The sequence below is a fragment of the Lactuca virosa genome, chromosome 8 (assembly GCF_052849685.1).
Source record: "Lactuca virosa cultivar CGN04683 chromosome 8, Lactuca_virosa_CGN04683_v6, whole genome shotgun sequence".
NCBI classification, from domain to species: domain Eukaryota; kingdom Viridiplantae; phylum Streptophyta; class Magnoliopsida; order Asterales; family Asteraceae; genus Lactuca; species Lactuca virosa.
In genome coordinates, this window is record NC_136433.1 from 43,336,287 (window position 1) to 43,358,293 (window position 22,007).

The window sequence follows — 22,007 nt, forward strand, 5'->3', positions numbered from 1 at the left end:
TACTATCTTGCGGATGGAATATATCCATCATGGGTTGTATTTGTGAAGGCATATCCATATCTAGTAACCGACAAAAAGATACGGTTCAAGGCGGCACATGAATCAACAAGAAAGGAAATAGAACGTGCTTTTGGGGTCCTTAAAGGTGTAACATCCATAAAATTTAAACTTTTCAAAACAACCCATTTATTAAAGAGGTGTCTACAAAACCATTGTTTCCAAAACATTTATTTAAAACCATAATCATTTACACATAGTTTTCAAAACATTCACATTATCAGAGTATCCCAGAAACCATAAGTTCCAAAAACACAAGGATGTGTACGGTCACGCCTTCACCTTGTCATGAACCACTGAAGTACCTGAAACCATAAACCAAAACTGTAAGCACGAAGCTTAGTGAGCTCTTCCAAAGTACCACCACAACATATAATCATAAACATAGCAGTAAACAACATGCATATAGAACCTTCAGCATGATTGGTACGCTACCTCGGGCCTTCAGTCTACCTGGACTGTTCTCCGGGCCTTCGGACTGACTGGTACGCCCTGCTGGCCTTCAGTCTATCCGGGACACCTTGGGTCAGTTGGCCTTCAGCACAAGCAGGTCTGCCTCAACCCAACCACACACACAACCATGTCAACATACACATAACAGATAAGCAGGCATATAACATACCGATATAATTATTACCGGGTTTGTTGACTGACAGCACAAAGCATTACAGTCTCAACCCAACCACACTACTCATGCACATGCGACCGATAAACATAAAGCCAGAACAGATAACAGGAAGATATAACAGATCACTATAGCATGGCAACATCCTATCTACCAAGATACCGATCTAACAGATCATTATAGCATGGCAACATCCTATCTACCAAGATACCGACCTAACAGGTCACTACAGCATGGCAACATCCTATCTACCAGGATACCGACCTAACATGTCACTGCAGCATGCAAGCAAACGATAAACCAGGATAACAATCCAAAGGGCGGCATTGGTGCCTTCAACCCGCAAATAAATTGAGGAAAAATCACCTCATGCTGCCGAAACACACTGACGATCCCTGGTTGTTGGCTTTCAGGTCCCCGAACCGCCAACGTCAAGACAACACCCCATCAACAGCTGATTCCATGAATAAACTCTGACTGTAAATCCGCTATCACAAGCGCGCCAACAGATACCAAAATGACAATCCATCAACAACTAGTCACTGACTCATATTATGAGTCCAATTCAGGGTAAAAGACCTTTTTACCCTTCCTCAAGCTTGGGCCAAGGCCAAGGCCCCAACTAGATGACAAAAGGCCCAATATCAAAATAAACTCCTTAAGTCCAATTATGGCCCAATTTTCCAAATTGGGCCTAATTCCTTTCATGGCCTTCACTCAAGAAGATCCAGCAAGCCAAAAACCCAAACCATAAAATCCTAGACGGCCCAACACAGCCCAGTGCAAACCAAACCCGAATCTTGATCCACAAAGGTCCAAATTACTTCAAGGTCAATACCCAACTCCTTATTGGGCCTTATCCAAAGGTCTGATCCTCTAATTAGCCCAAAACACACTTATATATATAGTCCATTAGGGCCCAAGTATCAAATCCCAACAGATGGCTCAATACCCGAAGCCCAAAGCAAAGGAGCCCAAAACAGTCGCGTACGCCGGCGGTACCCTCAGCATACACTAGACCTCGCATTGACCAGGTTACGGGGAGGCTGACCAAGCACACGTGGCGTACTCCTCCTTACGCGGGGCATACCCTCGCAGATCCAAAAGTCCAATATGTGCTTAATGGCTTAAGTACTTAAGCCCAAATTACAGATCCATGGTCCAAATTCACCCTAGAGTCATAAAGTCTCCAACTTTATGACTTTACACGTCCAAAAGTTCTTAATACAAGGTCTTAATCCATTAAGTCCCTTCTACCAAATGCATGATACACTTCTAGCCATTGGGACCTCATTTTTATGACTAAGGGCCCTCCTAGGGTCTGAAAGGACAGCTCAAATCTTCAAAAACAAAGCATGCACAAAATAGGACTTTTTGGGACAAAAGAATGCCATAAAGCTACCAAGATGAGATCTAAGCAAACCAAGCATAAAGGTGGTAGCTTTTTACCTTCTGGAGCTTCCAAAGGAGATGATGATTCAAGATCTACAAACTAGCTTTCCTTCCTTGGCTCCTTGATGCACTTCCTTCTCCTTCAACGATGTGACATCCCCATTTTCACGGCCAGAAAAGACCGATTTTGTTTATGCTTTATAAAAATCAGAGTATCTCTTTTAAAAAAAATGTTGCGGAATTTGTTCCCAGAAAAACATGATAAATACGTTATCAAAGCATTTCCGAAGAAATGTATTTTTATCCATTTTAAAACATTTGGGATGTCATCGTCAATACAGAAACATAAGCATAAACAGATTTTACATTCATTTACACTAGCGATCTACATCTCTTTTAAATCCCTCAGTGTAAAGTAGCTTCATATCGACACCTGTGATACAAATAAGCTTGAGTGGGTCAGGTTGGGAAACCTGGTGAGTACATAGGGTTTTCAACCCACAATAATATAATTATTATGTAAACATCAAACAATCAACCCAATTACCCATCCCCATTATCTTCTTTACTCTTAAGGATCTACCCTAAGATTCAGCTATTCCTCGTTCATTCATTCCTAAGGATCATCCTAAGGAATCGGCACGAAATCCATCGTTGTCAAGGTTTACTCAACAGGCACTAAGTCGCATAGTCGCCAGGGTTTAGGCACTAAGTCGTATAGTCGCCAGGGTTTATACAACAGGGTACATCTGGTAGACACGCAGTTCAAAACATCTGGTGAACACGTAGTTCAAACATCTCGTGAACACGTAGTTCAAAACGTATGGTGAACACTTAGTTCAAAACATATGGTGAACACTTAGTTCAAAACATAACGTGAACACTTAGTTCAAAAATACCTAGTGAATACGTAGTTCAAAAACACCTACAAGTTACGAGCCTGCTAGTGTTCCACTGGACTGTCTAGAATAGTATGTGGTCGTCATCTATACTCCGCTAGATGGCTAGATCATCTTAAACATTGAGGCCTCTCATCATTTTATCACACATCAACTATTTCATCTACCCATGTTTTACCCAACATTTTCTTATATAAAATACATATACATTTTAAATAATTTAAAACATGTATAAATCGTTCATCCCTCATAGATATCAAGAACACAGATAATATGCACACATAGCACGTAATTTATATTAAACACTTCATATCTATGTGTAAGATGAAAGTAACTATGCACTCACTTGATAAGGTGGTGACTCGGTACTCGGACAGCACTTCTTTATCTCAAAACAATTTCCCTCGGACAAAACAGCGGGTTTTTATTAAAAATTGGGCTTCGCTGGAGCAACGTTTCCGAGCCGAAAGCTTTTCTTCTCGGAGCCGTCGGGCGCTCTGGGGCTTCCTTCCCGTGCTAGGGAGGTTCCCTAGACTTGGGAGGGATTTAGGGAGGCTAGAGAGAAGTTAGAGAGAGAAAGAAAGACCTATGGTGTGAAGAAAATATGAAGAGTTCATCTCTTATTTATAGGGGTTTTATCGTAGAGTAGCCCCTAAGTTTCGTCCGTATCTTCCGCATACGGGCTCCGTTTTCTACGTTATTTATATCCACGCGTTGGTATTTACGAGTACTACAACTTTCATTTAGACCCCGTCGGCTAATTCTCATTGTAGCTCAGATTTAAAAAAACTGTATCGAATGCGCCGCGCTTGAAGAGTAGAGACTAAGTTTTGTCCATATCTTTCTCATACGAGCTCTATTTTCGATGTTCTTTATATCCACGCATTGGTATTTACAAGTACTACAACTTTCATTTAGACCCCGTCAGCTAATTCTCATTCTATCTTAGATTTACAAAACTGTATCGAATTTGCCGCGCTCGAAAAGTAGAGACTAAGCTTCGTCCATATCTTTCGCATACGAGATCCGTTTTCGACGTTCTTTATATCCACGCGTAGAAAAAAATAAGATCTACAACTTTCATTTTGACTCAGTCGGCTAATTCTCGACCAATCTTAAATTTAACAGTAGGAGGTGATTACACTTTTAAATGTCCGCGTAAAATTCATAACTTTTACATACGGACTCCGTTTTCGTCTGTCTTTTTGTCGTCGAGCTCCTATTAATGAGATCTTCAATTCTAATTTAGGTCGCGTTGGCCAAAAACCGCTTGATCTAAAATTCGAGTTTCGGGCCGTGCACTGCTATGTCAAATCTTAGAAAAATCATAACTTCCTCATACGAAGTCAGATTTGGGCGTTCTTTTTATGTACGCTCTCGGTTTGACATATAATATGAGTTTTGTTTAGATTGCTAAGGCTAAAAAGTCTTCTATCCTAAATTCACTATTTACGTCGCGCTGTGTCGTGCCGGTTTTGCCGTAAAACTTCGACGGGCCATAACTTCTTCGTTATAACTCGGATTTCGGCGTTATTTATATGTACGGAACCCTTGTGTCATATACTATAACTTGGTTAAGATTACTCCTTTTAAATAATCTTCCACCAAAAAGTCAGTTTTAACGCTCATTGTCTCTAAATTGACTAGCTTGAATCTGCGGGCGTTACAAATGACACAAGAAACATACTCTTAGCTCACACAAACACTTAGAGGAGCTAGGGTTTGCTAAAAATGATTCCAGAACTTGGAAGCTGAAAAAATAGGGGAAAGGGGTCCATAATGATGCTTAAATACTCCACAAACCCTAAAAGTTAGGGTTCCCACCTGAACACACGTACGCCTTGCGTACACATGCGTACGCCCAACGTACTAGGTGTGCCCTAGTACGCTTAGCGTACTCACATGTACGCCCAACGTACAACTTATGCTCCAATATTTACCATTTTGCCACTAGGCCTTCCCATGGCCACTCATTTCCCATCCAAGGACTAACAATGACATAATTACAACCCAAGGGATAAATTTGATATTACTTGAAGACTGGGGTGTTACAAAAGGACGTTGGGACATATTAAAAATGCATGCACGAGCTATGACGGTGAAGAAAACAAAAAATATAATGTACGCTTGTATTATAATACACAATGTGATATTGAAAGATGAGGGTGTTGCGATATCTCCTTTGTATCAGCCTGATCCCCCCACCGACGAAGTTGATGACCAAAAAATAATACATGAATTGCGCAATATTGAAACCTACCACCAACTTCGATCCGATCTTACTGATCACATTGAACATGTCTACATTCCAACTCTAGATAATAACTAGTTAATTTCAATTGTCGTTTTAGGATTTAAATTATGTTGTCTTTTTTTAAGTATATTTTTTTTAATTATCGTGTTTTATAATTATCGTGTATTTTTTTATTTGTAGTGTGGTTTTTTAATTAAATGTTATTTTTAATATTATTTTAGAATTTTTTTTTTAAATTAGCAAAAGAAAAAAATTAAAAAAAAAATGTTATGTTTTATTTTAATTTATATTTTCTAATTTAATTAAATAAAAAAGAATATTAAATGTTATTTTTAATATTATTTTAAAAAAAAATTTAATTAGCAAAAAAAATGAAAAAAATTTATTTATTTTAATTTATATTTTCTAATTTAATTAAATAAAAAAGAATTATATGGAAAGTGGGTTGAGTGGGTTGGGAAAGATAGAGTTTCCACACGTCGTGTGTTGGGAAAGATAGAAAATAGAAAAAATAGAAAAACTGATGTGACAGACTGACAGTGGGTTGAGGGGGTTGGGAGGGAATGACTCCCTCCTCCCTAACGAACAAAAAATGCCAACAACCGAAATTAATTGCCAAGACAATTAATAAAATTTTAATTAATTCTTTGATAATTAATAAAATTTTATATCAAATTTAATGGATAAAAATAAATCAATTAGACAATATCTTTGACCATTAGTTTTATATAATCGAGGCTTAAATCAGCAACATAAACACCACAATCCAAAGCCAAATGTTTTTGTATAGCACTTGATCAATTGTAACATAGTGAGACCCAAACATGAACAAAAAGATTTGTCTTGAACTCCAACCGAACCCATAAAAAGACCGAAACCAAACCTAACTAAAAGAGTAAAAGGGGATCAAACCGAAAAAATATTGATCCGAAAAAAAAAATGTAACTGACCCAATCCCAAAAAAGATCGGACCGGTCCAAGACCGGCCCAAGATCGGTTCGAGACCGGTCTCAAAAAGCACCAAGAAGAAAAAGTTTATATACATATAATTTTTTGTGTTAATTACACATATTTTAATCATAGATTACCAAACTTCTTCCCTTCTTTCTTTTATCAAATTTTTGTGTATCATTTTTATTAAATCTTAACATATCATTTTAATGTTAATAACACATTTGTTAACAGGAAAACTTGGAACCGAAACCGAAAAAACACTAAAACATAATAAAAAAAGACGGGACAGGGACGAAAAAAGATTTGGCTGGTCTAAAAAGATCAGACTGTTTTGAGATTGAGTCGAGATTAGTCCAAAACCGCCAATGTGCATATCTAGGAGAAGAACAAAAGCTTATAAGACATCTACAAGTTTTCTTTCCTTCATATGTGGGACTAGGTCTCAAGCTTAAAACAAAGTTCCAACAATTTTATTCCAAAGGACATGATAAAGCCAAGTGTCTTTTATAAAGATCTTTAAGATGATGTTTGGAAGAAGATACGGCCACTCTACTCCACAACTAGAGCTAAGGGTAATTTAAATCTAACTAAGGAAATCACATCCAATATATATGTTTATAAAGACTCATGTAGACCGATTGTCATTATTTAAAAAATTTAAGAGTCAAGCACACATAAATAATATATAACTAAAACATATCAAACAAAGTCACCAATTCATGAAAGAAAGGGTTCTTTGTAGCAACGAAATTTTGATCATTTCTTCATCCAAATCACACACCTTAAGCTCTTCCCTTGAAGAAGCAAGTCAAAAGCCTTGTTGATGTCTTCAAACTCAATCTCATGTGTCACAAATAAGTCAAGTTGTAGTTCCTAAAAAGATCAAGAAATTCATTAGTTTCTTATAAAATAAAAATAATAAAGAGAAGGATTCTACCTACCTTATCCATGTAGCGTTTTATGAGAACAGGGATATCAGATTTCGGTTTTAAACCTCCAAAAAGTGAACCCGTTAGAGACTTTCCACCCTCAAGTAACCCAAAAGAACTTAAAGTCAACATTGACTCCGGTTGGTCAACTCCAAGCATAACCGTTTTCCCCCATCCCTAAAGATTACATTCATTGTTATAAAAAGCTTCAATTAGTGGCTAAAAATGTAATTTCATGTCTCAAATATAAAAATATGGAGAACAATTAGACCTTTCTAGAAGCAGCATAAGCTTCATGCACAAGAGAAGTCAAACCAACACACTCAAAGCAATAATCTGCACCTCCACCAGTCATCTCAATTATCACCTGCTTCAACACACATTTTTTAATTTTCATTTAAGAATTTAAGATATTAATTTTAAAATGAAGCATAATGTATTAAATTACCTGGCTGACAGTTTTGTCCCCAATGTTTCGTGGGTTCACAAAATCAGTGACTCCAAATTTCTTTCCTGTTAATAAAAAAGAAACGATCAATGTTAAAAAAAAATGGGAAATTTTTATATTTTTTTTAAAGAATTATATTAAAATACCAATTTCAAACTTGTCTTGGTTCACATCAACACCAATGATTCTCTTAGCTCCACATAGCCTTGCTCCCTCAGCAACCTTTAAAAATATCATTCCCATTTTACCCTCATCAATATATATGTCATATTCAAAAAGAGAAAATTACACAAAGAAAAAAAAAATAAACATCATATTTTTAGGTAATTATGTGGTTCAAACTTTAACCATTATTAAACAATAAAAGTTTCACACATTTTTCCTGATTAACCATTTTGGCCTGTTATATCATGTCAACATTGTGAAATAAGAAAAATATTCAGCACCCTTTCTTGATGTAATTATATTGTTTTTTTTTTACACTTTATAAAGTTCTGTGTATATAGTGTTTATTATGTTCAACTACAAAAAATTTATTAAAGTCTTTATATGTAAGGCCTAAAAGTTGAATCTTTATATAAGTTGATAAGAATCAATCATACAGCTAGCCCAATTGCACCCAGTCCAAATATAGCAACTGTAGTTCCAGTTTCCACATTTGCAGCTTTCCAAGCAGCACCTACCCCTGAAAAAAAAAACAATGAATTTTCATAAACTCAAGTTCCCAAATGCATAATCTGTTAATCTTCGTTCATTTTGTTACCAATTTATATCATAAACATAGTGAAAAGAACATAAAAATTAACAAAATTTACCAGTTGATACTCCACAACTTAAGAGGCAGGCTCTGTTTGCTGGGATTGCTGGATCAACTTTGATTACACGAGCAATTTCAACCACTGTGTACTCAGTAAAACTTGATACATGCAAGAAATGGTATAAAGTTTCTCCATTCATGTCTGTGAATCTGCTTGTTTCATCTCTACCCACCCATGGAGTACAATGGAAAGGATATTTTGAACAGAGGTTGCTTTTTTTGGACAAACAATCTGCACATTCACCACAATCTGGCAAAAACATTGGGATCACAGTGTCTCCTTCAATGACTTCATGTACTCCTTCACCAACACTCTCTACAACCCTTTAATGGAGAAAATTTGAATGAATTTATGTAATTAGGACGACAATTCAACAGATTTCACATGAACAGTTTAATAATTTTGATGGATTCTTACCCAATTGCTTCATGACCGAGTATTCTGGGGAAAATTGCAGGAGGACGCTTTAGGAGAAAACAACAATCGTTAATTAACAACAACAAAAACACTCGATTGATTTAAATTTTGATCTCTAACAACTATCTACCTCCAATTTCCAGTAGTTAATATCACTATGGCAAAGCGATGTGCATATGATTTTGATTCGAACTTCGCGAGGTTTTGGTGCAGCCACTATCACTTCCTCGATCACCAGCGGTTCCTGTGGTTTCCTAGCAATCGCAGCTGCCAAAAACACAATCCTCCATTGATTCTTCAAAGAAATCAAAAATTACGACAGATATTGCCTTCATTCATTAGGTAATTGTTTATTTTCTCAGGAAAACATGCAGTTTCAAAATTTCAAACAGTTTTTTTTATCGATGTAAGTTAATGGAATTAGAGTGCTGAAGCATGAGTAGAAGATCTTACCTCGGCACCTGATAGGCTTTCCGGCAGTGTTGCTAGAGCTTTTTCCGTCCATGGTTTCCGTCAGCGTTGCTACGAGAGCTTCTGTCATTGGTATTTATAGTTGCTTGGGCCTAGTGTGTTCGTAGTCTCCGCACGGCGGGAAATGGTGGGAGAGACCGAAGGGATTCTTTTTTTTTAATTTACGAATATGTTGCGTCTTGGACATTTAATTGGTAACTTTTAGTTGATTTATAAAATATCTTTAGATCATATTTGTTTTATTGATTTATTATTGAAATCTGATCTGATATGATATAATGTTCCATTTAATATTTATTTTTTTATTTTTAATATTTTTATAACTTTATTTAATGCTTGTATAATTCTTTTGTTAAATAACTTACCTCTTTTTTAATGCATTCCATGAACCCTACATGTGAAACTTCCATTTAGAGGTGAGCATCAGAATTGGGGTGGGATGTATTTAATTTTGGGTTGTACATGGCAATGCTAAAATCTAAATTTCTGCAAATGCCACTCGGATGAATTGTTCAAAATTCAAGATATTTAATAAAATTGAAGACATCATTTTGGGTAATTGGATCTTACATGAGTGTTGTTGGGTTAATCGGATTTTAATCCGTGGGTTTTTCTTTGGAAGTTTTTAATTTAATTGCTTTTCTTTTAGTTTTAGAGTTGTAGTCAAATAGCTTTTGTTTTGGTATAAATATGAGATGTAGGTGTCTTTGTAATTTAATTCCAGAACTAGTTTTCAAGTATATTATTCATTGTTTTCAGTTTTGTCTCGTATTCCTCACATTTTGTTATTTTGTTTCTTTGCCTTGGTACACAAGGTGCAACTTTTTGTTTACACTTGGTATAGAGCGAAGGTTGAAGAGGGTCGGTTTGAGAGTCGACTTCCGAAGGGTAGGAGCCTTCGGGTGTGGGGCTGCCATCACAGCGGAAGCTGGTGGTTGGCAGTGACCTTTTTGTTGCGGGGAGCAGAAAACTGAAGGTCTTATCGCGCAAGGAGGTTCGAGACAGCAGAGGTTGTGAAGGTGTTGGCGTTTGTCAATGGTTAATGGCGGATAAGGTGTTTAAGTTGGTGGGTTTCTTGCCGGCTGTCTTTAGTTTTTGGTGGTGTCCGACAAGGTGGTGATTCCGGCGGTAGGTTGTGGGTATGTCACCGGAAAATGGAGAGAGTTACCGAAGCTGCGTGAGAAAACGAATAGAAAAGATTCGTCAAAGCAGGTGGCTTTGGGTTTGTTTCGTTTTGCAGGTGAAAGAAGACGGGAAAAGCGGGTTGCTTTGTTTTCTTGATCGGTGGAAGGAGGCTCTCGTTTCACAGAAGTGTTAGGTGAAAACGGATTCAGTGTGGTGACAAACAACAGCCGGGTATGGAGGACTTTGGACGTGACCGAGGTGAAGGTCGGGTGTCCGGGAAAAGTCAAGATTGGGTGAAGACTTTGGGTGTGACAGAGGTGGAGGTCGGGTGTCCGGGAAAGGTCTTAAATCGAGATGAAAAGAGGGTGATTAAAGGCTGCTATGAGCAACCGATTAAGGGGGTGATTGTTGGGTTAATTGGTTTGTTGATCACCTGGGTCATGGGTCGAAATTGCGGATACGGATCAACGGGTCAGAGCTTGAATTGGTCATATAATATCGGTCCTATATTTCTTTATGCACAAGTTTTATTAGAGTTTACTTGGTCACAAGTGATGAGTTTGTTTTTCCTAGCTTTTAGGAAGTTCACGTAGAAATAGTAGGTTAGCTACCTTTTCTTTAGGATTAAGTTTTTTGTTTCTTATTTAATGTAACTTGTGAGATCAATGAAAAATGTTCAGGTAGTAAAACTCAAAATCTACATTACGTGTGTGTGATTGTGTGTGTTTTCAAGGACATGTACCAACAATTGGTATAAGAGGAGTTTGATCTTGAATATGACAAATAAGGGGATAAACGGTTGTCTTCTTATAGTTGGTCCATTGATTTAGAAGGAAAAATCTGAAAATTAAAAATGAACCTTTAAATATAACTTTTTTTCATATAAGTAAAAAATCATTGATAAATAAATATTTTTTATGAAATTAATCAAAACAAAAATTGTCACTAATTTGTTCTAATCAGTAATCAAACACTAATTTGTAGCTAATACTAATGTACGTAAAAAAAAATAGACACCTTAAACGACACAGTCCCTATGCGGTCGTACACCCCACATATGCCCAATGACAACCCTAACGCCCATTGTGAGGATCAAGGAGTAGTGTCCTTAAGTTTGGTCCAACTAAAGGCTTGTTTGATACGTAATTGATTGGATCCGGTCAACACTTTTAGCTAACTCGGTATCGCCAGTCTTTTTGATAAAGGGTTAATTATCAAAAGGGTTAATTTCATCTGACCCGATAAGCATTTACCGAACTCGATCCTTACTTGAAATGTGGTTGGCCTAATAACTGATCCCTAAATGACTGTTCTGCCCTAAAAAAGAATGTATCCTCTCTTTAACGTTCCCTCGCAACAACTCTTCCTCCTTTCTTTCTTCCACACAAATTTTAGCATATTCAGCAAAAAATTTAGCGTATTCAACAAACATTTAAGCAAAATTTATGATATTTCAGCATATATTTGTGACCTTTCAACAATAAACTATCACTATTATAGTTGAAAAACAAACAACATACAGCAACAATAACAATTCAGCAAAGATTTTAGCATATTCAACAAAGATTTTAGCATATTCAGCAAACATTTAAGCAAAATTTATGATATTTCTGTATATAACAGGTGACCTTTCAGCAATAAAGTATCACTATTATAGTTGAAAAACAAACAACATACAACAACAATAACAATTCAGCAACATGTATGCATCAAAAAAACAAAATCAGCAACAATTTCTTATTCAACAACATCATCTTCAACAAAGAAAAAAAACAAGAATATATATATATATATATATATATATATATATATATATATATATATATATATATATATATATATATATATATATATATATATATATATATATAAACGATTAAACAACATATATGCAGAAAAAAAAGGAAATCAGCACCAATTTTTAATTAAAAACGAATTCAATTGCCAATTTCCAGGAGGAATCGATAGAAAAACAGAAAAAAATTACATACTTGTGAGGAATGGAATCGATTGTTGGACGAAGAAGGAAGAAGGAAGGCGTCGGCGAGGTGTGGCGACGGCGAGGTGGGGCGACGGCAGGTGGTGGGGCTGCGAACTTTGAGGGGACGACGATGGAGATCGATGGGCAGAAGATATGTTGGATGCGGCCGTTTTTTTTGGGTTGGATTCTTTTTAGGTTTAGGTTTGAAGGGGTGGGAGGAAGTGGGAAGAGGTACAACAAGTGCTTCCCCAAGAAGCACATGGGCAGAGGTTTTAAGCCTCGAAGACTTCCGAAATACAAACAGTTGCGGGACAAAAAGTGTTGCGCGTGTGCTACGCCGCGCAGCAATAAGAGTTTTGAAGAGGTTTTTTATAAAAAAAAAACAAACACCACCTTAGATGGGAAACAAATTTGAATAAATAAAATTAAAATAAAAAGAAAAAACATATAGTATGTGTTACATACTTGTGTAAGAGGAGTTTGATCTTGAGTATGACAAATAAGGGGATAAAGGGTTGTGTTCTTATAGTTGGTCCATTGATTTTAAAGGAAAAATCTGAAAATTAAAAGTGAACCTTTAAATATAACTTTTTTTCATATAAGTAAAAAATCATTGATAAATAAAAAAAATTTATGAAATTAATCAAAACAAAAATTGTCACTAATTTGTTCTAATCAATCACTAATTTGTAGCTAATACTAATGTACGTAAAAAAAATTAGGCACCTTAAACGACACCTTCCCTATGCGGTCGTACACCCCACGCATGCCCAAGGACAACCCTAACGCCCATTGTGAGGATCAAGGAGCAATGTCCTTAAGTTTGGTCCAACTAAAGGATTGTTTGATATGTAATTGATTGGTCCAGTCAACACTTTTAGCTAACTCGGTGTCGTCAGTCTTTTTGATAAGGGTTAATTTAATCTGACCCGGTAAGCATTTACGGACCTCGATCCTTACTTGAAATGTGGTTGGCCTAATAATTGATCTCTAAATGACTATTTTGCCCTAAAAAAGAACATATCCTCTCTTTAACGTTCCCTCTCAACAACTCTTCCTCCTTTCCTTCTTCCACACAAAGTAGCTCTTCCCGCCGGCCATAGAGCCTTTAAGCAGATCACTGTCGCTGGCCTCCACCCATTGCCACTGCCGAACTCCGCCTATCATTCATGTACTTTACTTCTCCCTTATTTTTTTGTCTGAAATAAGTTGAAACAGTATTCAATTTCATTGTTTTTTCTGATAAAAAGGATGTTCTATGTTTCTATGTTGGTACTTCTATGAAAATCTCGAAAAACTGATGTATGTATGTTTCTATGTGGGTACATCTCGAGAATTATGGATGTACCTTGGTACTTCATATGATAGATCATCACCCTTTTGTAATCTTGAAGAATGCAATATATGAGTATTATGTTGGTGCTCGTAGGTGATGCTCTTGATTATTTTCTCTAAAGCTGCCGATTGGGCTGTTACTCATAGTTTGGAACAACGAAAAAGTATCGACCATGTTTATGTAGGAATTCAATCAGTTTGTAAATCAATAAATTTGTAATAAGGATTATTGTAATTTAATGAATACTTGCAATTTAGCAAAACAAAAAATCCTCATATATCAATATATTTAAGAAAGTTAAAATGGTCATTTTCAGCCTTTAGCACAGTCAATCTAGGGATGTTACAAAGTTATGTGGGACTCCGAACCCATGGGGACCCGGTCCCATATGGGGGATATTTGTTAAAATAATCGGGGGCGGAGGCAGGGACGGAGGTGAACAGTCGCATCTCGAACCCCCATGGGGGGCTCGTTAAAATTTATTACTAGATATATATATATATATATATATATATATATATATATATATATATATATATATATATATATAGAGAGAGAGAGAGAGAGAGAGAGAGAGGAAGGATCATTTGAGAACTCATAATTTCCCGAGAACCCGAGAACTAAAAGTGGACCGTCAGATTAAAAAAATTAAGAGCTAAGATTGTTTATGGCACTTTTGTAAATAAATAGGAATAAAAACACGGGAGGGTATCTTAATAATATAACATAAGGGCATTCAGGGGATTTAGAAATTAGCCCAAATAAACATATCAAATCCTAGTCTCTTTCTATCGCTCGTTCTTTCTCCCCATTCTTCAACGACTCCATTGACGTCCTCCCTAATTCCATCGATCATCTCCCTCTTCCTTCCGCCTGTAACGCCCACCCTACCTCTGTCAACGACCACCACGGTCTAGGATTTGTCCGTCGATCTTTGATTTTTCATGCTCCCGAAGGCAGTGATCCCGAAACCCTAGCCGACAAAATCCATTCATGTGTTCGCAAGTGAAGAGTTTTCTCCATAACTTCCTCATTTCTGCCGTGTGGTAAAAGAGAATGATGAGAAATTTCCTCTTACCAGGTTGTGTAAGGGTGAATTTATTGGGTGCAGGGCTTTTGGTCAAGTGTATATGGGCATGAATCTCAATTCTGGAGAGCTTCTTGCTTTTAAACAGGTTTAAAATTTAATTTCATTTGCCTCCATTTTGGTGTTCTGATTCTGATTTGAGCTTTGATTTTGATTACTCTGTTTTCAAGTTTCAAATGTTGTTAACTATGCGTCTACAGAGAAGACTTAGGTTTGGATGCTATGTGTATGTAAGCTAACTGTTAATGTGTAAGATTTGCTTTAGTTAGTCTTTGCTAGATTCAATTAATATCTACACACTATAATCTATTTATATGTGCAATTATTCTGTCAAATAGTAATTTTATAGATATTTTTTATGTTAAATTTGTGCACCATGAATAAATTATTCAAGTAAGTATGTGAAGCAGAACTTTTAGACATGGTGTTTTCACTGTATACAGATATTCACAAATATTGTGGTGGAGAAGAATGCATATTTGACATGTCAAGGAGGTTAATAGTTGTGCAGGCAGAGCTTGGTTTAAAATTCATACCTGAAGCATCATCTGTGATGTTATCATTGTTTGTTAACCTCATTCACTCAGAGATTGAACACATACAGTTGTCAATATTAAAACTGGTTCTGGATCTTATAAAGTGGAAAAGCGGAAATGGTAAATCTGGTCAACTCTTTTTGACTTTTAGTTTTCAGCCACCCTTGCATCATATTGTAATTTCCGTACCTCCTCCTTGTACACCTGCAGAGACCAACAAAGTATATTTTGAAATGATATAACTAAAGGTAGAAAAATGTATATGGTTTCGTATCTTGAAATGTAAGGAAGTAATTTAATAGGTTTATCAGGTGACTGATGTAAACATAATTTAATGAGATTTATTCTTAAAAAAGTGTATGCTTGAATTGATAAGCCTTCTTAATGAAGTTTCATTTTAACTTGGTTTACTAATATTATTATCAACATATTTATTTATTCATCTTATTTGTAATTCACATGTATAGATGTTTGTTGTTGTGGTACAACAAGTTTACACACTGAAGCATGAGGCAAGGTTGAATGGTGGATTTTATGTCAACCTTGAAGCAAACTGTTGTTCATTATTATTTGTATTTGCGGGGTGTGTTTTGTAGCCATTTTTTATTCTATGAGATATTGTGAAGAACTTAGATTTGTTAAAGTACTAACTCTTTTTAGATTGAATCTGAATAACTCGAAATAACTAGTATTTTTATCTGATGTGTTTTCAAGGGCACTGTCGGAAGATTCACCTGGAATGAGTGTATTACCACAAACTGGATACATTGCAAGTCATGAACCTAAAAACTGGATACACCAAATCAGGCCTGTAAAGTAAGCTTTTCCCTAGTTTCAATATAAATTCACAAAATTACCTAGTTTTAATCATGTGATTCACATATAAATCACATGTAATTCACATATGAATTACATCTGATTCACATGTAATTCACATATGAAATACATGTAAATCACATATGAATTACATGTGATTCACATGTAAATCATATGTAATTCACATATGAATTACATGTAAATCACATATGAATTACATGTGATTCACATGTAAATCACATATAATTCACATGTAATTCATATATGAATTACATATGATTCATATGTAATTCACATATGAATGACATATGAATTATATGTGATTCACATGTAATTCACATATGAATTACATGTGATTCATATGTAAATCACATGTAATTCACATATGAATTACATGAGATTCACATGTAATTCACATATACATCATATGTAATTCATATGTGAATCGTCTGTGATTCATATGTTAATCACATATGTATTTTTGTGAGTGTTTTTGCATCAATCAATTTTTTTTTTAATTTTTTTGTAGATTTGGAAGAATTTGTGGTGAATATTGAAGAGGTGAAGATGATAAATTGAAGAAAAATATGGAAATATTGACACGAAGACATAAAAACGCTTTGAAATTTTGTACATTTTTTTGTTTTTAATATATTTTTTTTGTATCAAATAAAATACTTATTATATTGTGTTTATAGATTGTTAATAAAATGAGTTTTTTTATGATATACTTACGAATATTATAGTATAAAAAATATGAATATATGCATTTGAAAAAATATGCATATATGCATCTAAAGTTTTTTTTTTTTAAATGCAGTTTTTTTTAAATGCATTTTTTTTGAAAAAAATATAACTTCCTTTAAAAAACTTGCAGTTTTTTTTTAAAAAAATTGCAGTTTTTTTTTTGAAAAAAATTGCAGTTTTTTTTGAAAAAAAAATGCCGCTCATTTAAAAATACATGTTTTCTATAAAAAAATTAAAAAATACATGTTTTCTATAAAAAAAATTAAAAAATCTTCATTTAAAAAAAACGAAAAATACTATTTTTAGAAAAATCTGAAAATTTGATTTATGATATAAATTTTTAGACATTTATATTAATATATTAAATAACACAAAAAAATTAAACATTAAATAAGATTGGTAAGATGACGATCATGTCCTTAACGAATTATTTTTGATCCAACGCTCCACTTTTAGTTCTCGGGTTCTCGGGAAACTTTGAGTTCTCAACCGATCTCAACCCTATATATATATATATATATATATATATATATATATATATATATATATATATATATATATATATATATATATATATATATAACGTTTTTAAGTTGTTAGTATAACGTTTTTGAGATTTGATAACATTTTTGTTTTTAACATATAAAATTATGTTATAAATAATTATTTTTAACTCAAAAATAGTTTCTCTTAAGTCTAAAAACAACTTCTTTTAGCCTAATAAAAAAATATTCCAAAATCAATCGGAGCGGGGGCGGGGGTAATCCATGAATTCGGAGGCGGGGGCATGGGTGGGGAGGCTGGAAATTTCAGGGGCGGGGCAAGGGAATGGGTAAATTTTGGGGGCGGGGCGGGGGTGCAACTTCATCCCGTTTGCCCCCGTTGACATCATTACTTAGATAATACGTAATGAAACAACTTTGTTGCGGTCACAGAAGCAAATGCACTCTGATTCAATCAACAACTATCAAACACCCCTAAACCTTAAACAAAATTTTAGACTGAAAAGCATAGTAGAAAAATCTTGACATAAATAGGATAACAAGTTTTTTTGGGATAATGTTAAGGATGTCTCCAAAGTCGGTTTATTTGGACTAGCCAAAAGTCATTTTAAATTAAAACCACCAAAGTTAGTTTTAAGAATGGTTTTGAGCTTAAGAAACCGGCGAAGATAACTTTGAGACAACACTGTGCCAGTTTAAATTTATCAATTTAAGCTACCAATTAACTAAGGGATAATGACTCATGAGGGTAAACATATTTTTGTTTTTGTACACATTTAGTCTCTTATATTTTTTTTACACATATGACCATTGAACTTGTTTAAACCGTTATGAAAACATCATTATGACCGGCTATAGTAGATGTAGCTGGTTTATGGCGTCTTTGACAGCTCCGATGAGACTCCGGTTAACTTCTCCGACAAACAATGTTTTTTACAATGATCTTCACTGATAATCTTCTCTTCTTTTATTTTTTTCTCTAATTTATGAAACAAATTAATACACTCTTTTGTCCTTCTTCTATTTTCTCTCTCTTTTCTTTTCTCTCTCCTTGAAACAAAGATGGACACTCTATTTCTCTTTTTCATTTCTTCTTTCTCTTTCATCTTTTCAGTTTTCTAAGGTTTTTAGATTTTGGTTTAGCCAATTTCTAGATCGAGTTCGAGTTCAACGTTTAGTCGATTTCGATTTCTAGGGTTTTCCAATTTCGAGTTCTAGGGTTTTATAGGGTGTTGGATCTTGAAACTGAAGCACTATTTGAATCTCAAGAACACAATTTCAAGCTCATTAATCATAAGCACATAACTCCATTTGCAGCTAAACTTGAAGTTCGTTTGCAGCTAAACTTGAAGTTCGTTCATTAGAAAACCATAATCCCAATGTTTGATTTCTTGTATGAACTCAATTTTAGATTCTAGTTCATGTGTGTGTGTGTATATTTTCGGATTCAAGTTAATGTATGCTTTTTATTCATCCTGTTCACTAGAAAATCAATCTGCTAGCTTGTTATTGTTCAATAAGTTTTGGGTTTGGAAATGGAAAAGAAATTTGGGTTCATAGATCGAAACGAAATTTTCCATATTGTTCTTGTTCAAACTTTTTGCAAGTTTTTTCATTTTTGTTCATCATATATTCGTTGACCAGATGTCTTATTCGAGTTTCGTATGATATGCTCATATTCTATTACATGAATTTAAGGCAGATTATTCATCCCCCAAAACAAAAACCTCGCCTTTTGTGTTACAACTTGACGGTAAAAAAAAATTGGTCGGATACTTGCCGGAGAAGACGACCAGAGTCGCACCAGAGCTGCAAAGAATGTTGGAAACCCGCTAAACTCACACCAACCGATCATAACGACATTTTGTGAATAGTCTAAAAGGTTCATTGGACAATTTCGTACAAAAGAAAAACCTTAATGAATAAATGTGTACAAAAGATAAACTATGTTACCCTTATAAGTCATTGTCCCATTAAATAATCGGCCAAACTATTGGGTAATCATTTGTAACTTCCATAGACTGCTAATTTTGGAAATTAGTGTTAGCTTTAAGCATTTTACAATAAACTAATCATAAATGTGGGTCTAGCCCATTTGGTAGAGGCTTTGTCTCTTAGATTGGAGGTCTCGGTGTAGCGCCTGAGTTGTCAGGTATGAATTTATCGACTTATTCTTTTATTAATCAAGTTAAGGTGGTGAGTATGCTGGGCGTACATAAGGTATGCACGGTGTACTCAATGCATGCGCACCATCGGGGGGATCCCCGGCGTACACTGGGCCTACCCATGCGTACGCTGGGAATACCAAGCCAGGGACAAACCCTAATTTTTAGAGTTTACACCCTATTTAAGGACCTTAAGTCACCAAGTCCCTTACCTTTTCAGCCTCAATTGCCCTTGTAGTGCAAATCTCGAACCCTAAGCTACCTTGAGTGCATTTGTGAGCTTTCTTGAGAGTTTATGGTGTTCTTTAGTGATCTTGATGGAAATGGAAGCTTGGAAAGAAGCAAGGATATCGAAAGAGCTTGTAGATCCAGAAGTTTGGCACCATTTCTGACCCATTGAAGGTATAAAGTTTAAATCGTGATCATTGGAAGCTTAGATCTAGGTTTAGGGTAGAAATGGTATCTTTTGGTCCCATAGTTTGGATTCTTTGAGCATGAGCAATTTCAGACCGTCCTTTTGGACTCTTGGAGATGCCTTGAGTCATAAAAATCAGATCTTGATGGTTAAGCCACAACCATGCAAGTGTTAAGAACCATCAAAGTGTACTTATGGACTTGATTCATGAGTTGAGCCCCATCCTTGCATGCAAAAGCATAAAGTTTGCAACTTTATGGCTTAAGACGTTATTAGGGGCCTGAATCTAAGTTTTAGACGTTAGGTCTTAATGGGTTAAGATATGGAAGTAAGTTTGGGTTGGCAGACCAGTACGCCATGTGTACTCCCGTGTACGTTGCGCGTACTTGGTCAGCGCCTCGACTCCTAGTCAACACCAGCGTACGATGGGCGTACAAGCCAAGTATGTTGCGCGTATGCAATCAGTGGGCCTAGAAAATTTTGGGCTCGTTTGGGTTTTGGACTTAGGACTTGAGTAAGTTCGGCCTCTAGCCCACCTGATTGTAGCAGTTTATTTTTTGGCCTAAAGCCATGTTTAGGGTTCTTGGGCCATATTGGGCCTTAGAGGCCCTATAGTGGGCTTGGTGGATGCCTTTTTGGATTTTTATGGATTTGGGCCTTGGCGGAAAGAAGGCCCAATTAGGAAAAAGTAAAGGAGCCCTTTTTGCCCTAAGTCAAGAATTAGAGTTTTGAACTTTTGGGTTAGAATGTGACATAATTTCTAATTAGGTTTTTATGCTTGTGTGATAGGGAGAGGAGTTCGCGAGTCATCCGCTGAGTGCGATTTGATACCTAGAGTCTGAATTCAGTCTTCCTTCGTAGTATCCGTAGGTCGAAGGCACCAAGGTCGAGCCACTAGTTTATATTGTAGTGTGATGATTGTCTTTGTGACAATGTCAGTTATGCCTGGATTTGCTTGATAACTCTGTGATTTCTTTTATGATATTATGTGGTAGTAGCAGGGGTGAAATAGACCCGGTATCTGGTTGAAATAGACCGAAGGGGATTACAAGCCCCCATTGTCTGATCTGAAACACTTGATTTTCAAGTTTGTTTCATTCTCTACAATCGCTTTCCATTTATTCAATGTACTGAAAACTTCAGACTTATGCTTCAAGAAATAAACCCAAACTTTCCTTGTGAAGTCGTCAATGAAAGTAACGTAATATCAAGACCCTCCCACTGAAGAAACTGAAGTGGGACCATAAACATCTGAATGAACTAACTCCAGCTTTCTGGACTTGGGCGGATGACCTATCTTTGTGAAAGTAACTTTCTTCTGTTTACCCAGAATACACGGCTCACAGAAGTCAACTGTCACAATCTTCAGATATGGTATTCTTCCTTTGGAGGCTAGCATCTTCATTCCTTTCTCACTCATATGGCCAAGTCTTTTGAGGCCATAGAGTGGATGCCCCAACTTCTTCAACAACATGTGCTTCAGCATCAGAAGCTTCGACCATATAAAGTGTACCCCGCTTCTGACCTCTAGCAACAACTAAGTTTCCCTTTGTCACTTTCCACTGATGATCCCAAATGTAACATGGTGACCTTAATCATCAAGCTGCCCCACAGATATTAACATCCTCTTCAAGTCTGGAATGAACTTGACATTCTTCAAAGTCTACTTCGTACCCAAAGTTGTCTTGAGGACCACATCCCCAACTCCAGTAATATCCAGACTCTTGTTATCTGCTAATCTAACTTTCCCTTTATATTGCTTGAAATTATGCATTACTTCTTTGGAATGACTAGCATGAAACGACGCACCAGAATCCATGATCCAAGATTCAGTTGAGTTTTCGACACAACAAATGAGCGCATCATCCTCAGAGTCTGCTGCCATATTTACTTGCTTCTTGCCTTTGCCTGCCGAAGTCTTTGGGCACTGATTTCTGAAATGACCTTTCTCATTACAGTTCCAACAGGTAATATCTTTCCTGTTCTTCGACTGACCTCTCTTTCTTGATTTCGATCTTCCTCTGCCACCATC

The 22,007-nt window shown here is 35.8% G+C and overlaps 1 protein-coding gene across 1 annotated transcript; it reads right to left on the reverse strand.

Moving 5' to 3' along the window:
* Window positions 1-6,795: 6,795 nt before the first annotated feature.
* LOC145129938 (alcohol dehydrogenase-like 7) lies at window positions 6,796-9,435 on the reverse strand. The gene is made up of 10 exons (XM_079064780.1): window positions 9,247-9,435; window positions 8,924-9,060; window positions 8,794-8,840; window positions 8,374-8,699; window positions 8,161-8,243; window positions 7,705-7,780; window positions 7,559-7,623; window positions 7,382-7,477; window positions 7,123-7,287; window positions 6,796-7,054 (listed from the first exon to the last, which is right to left on the reverse strand). The coding sequence occupies exons 1-10, from the start codon at window positions 9,332-9,334 to the stop codon at window positions 6,938-6,940; spliced, it is 1,200 nt and encodes a 399-aa protein (XP_078920906.1). The 5' UTR covers window positions 9,335-9,435; the 3' UTR covers window positions 6,796-6,937.
* Between the last annotated feature and the right edge of the window lie 12,572 nt (window positions 9,436-22,007).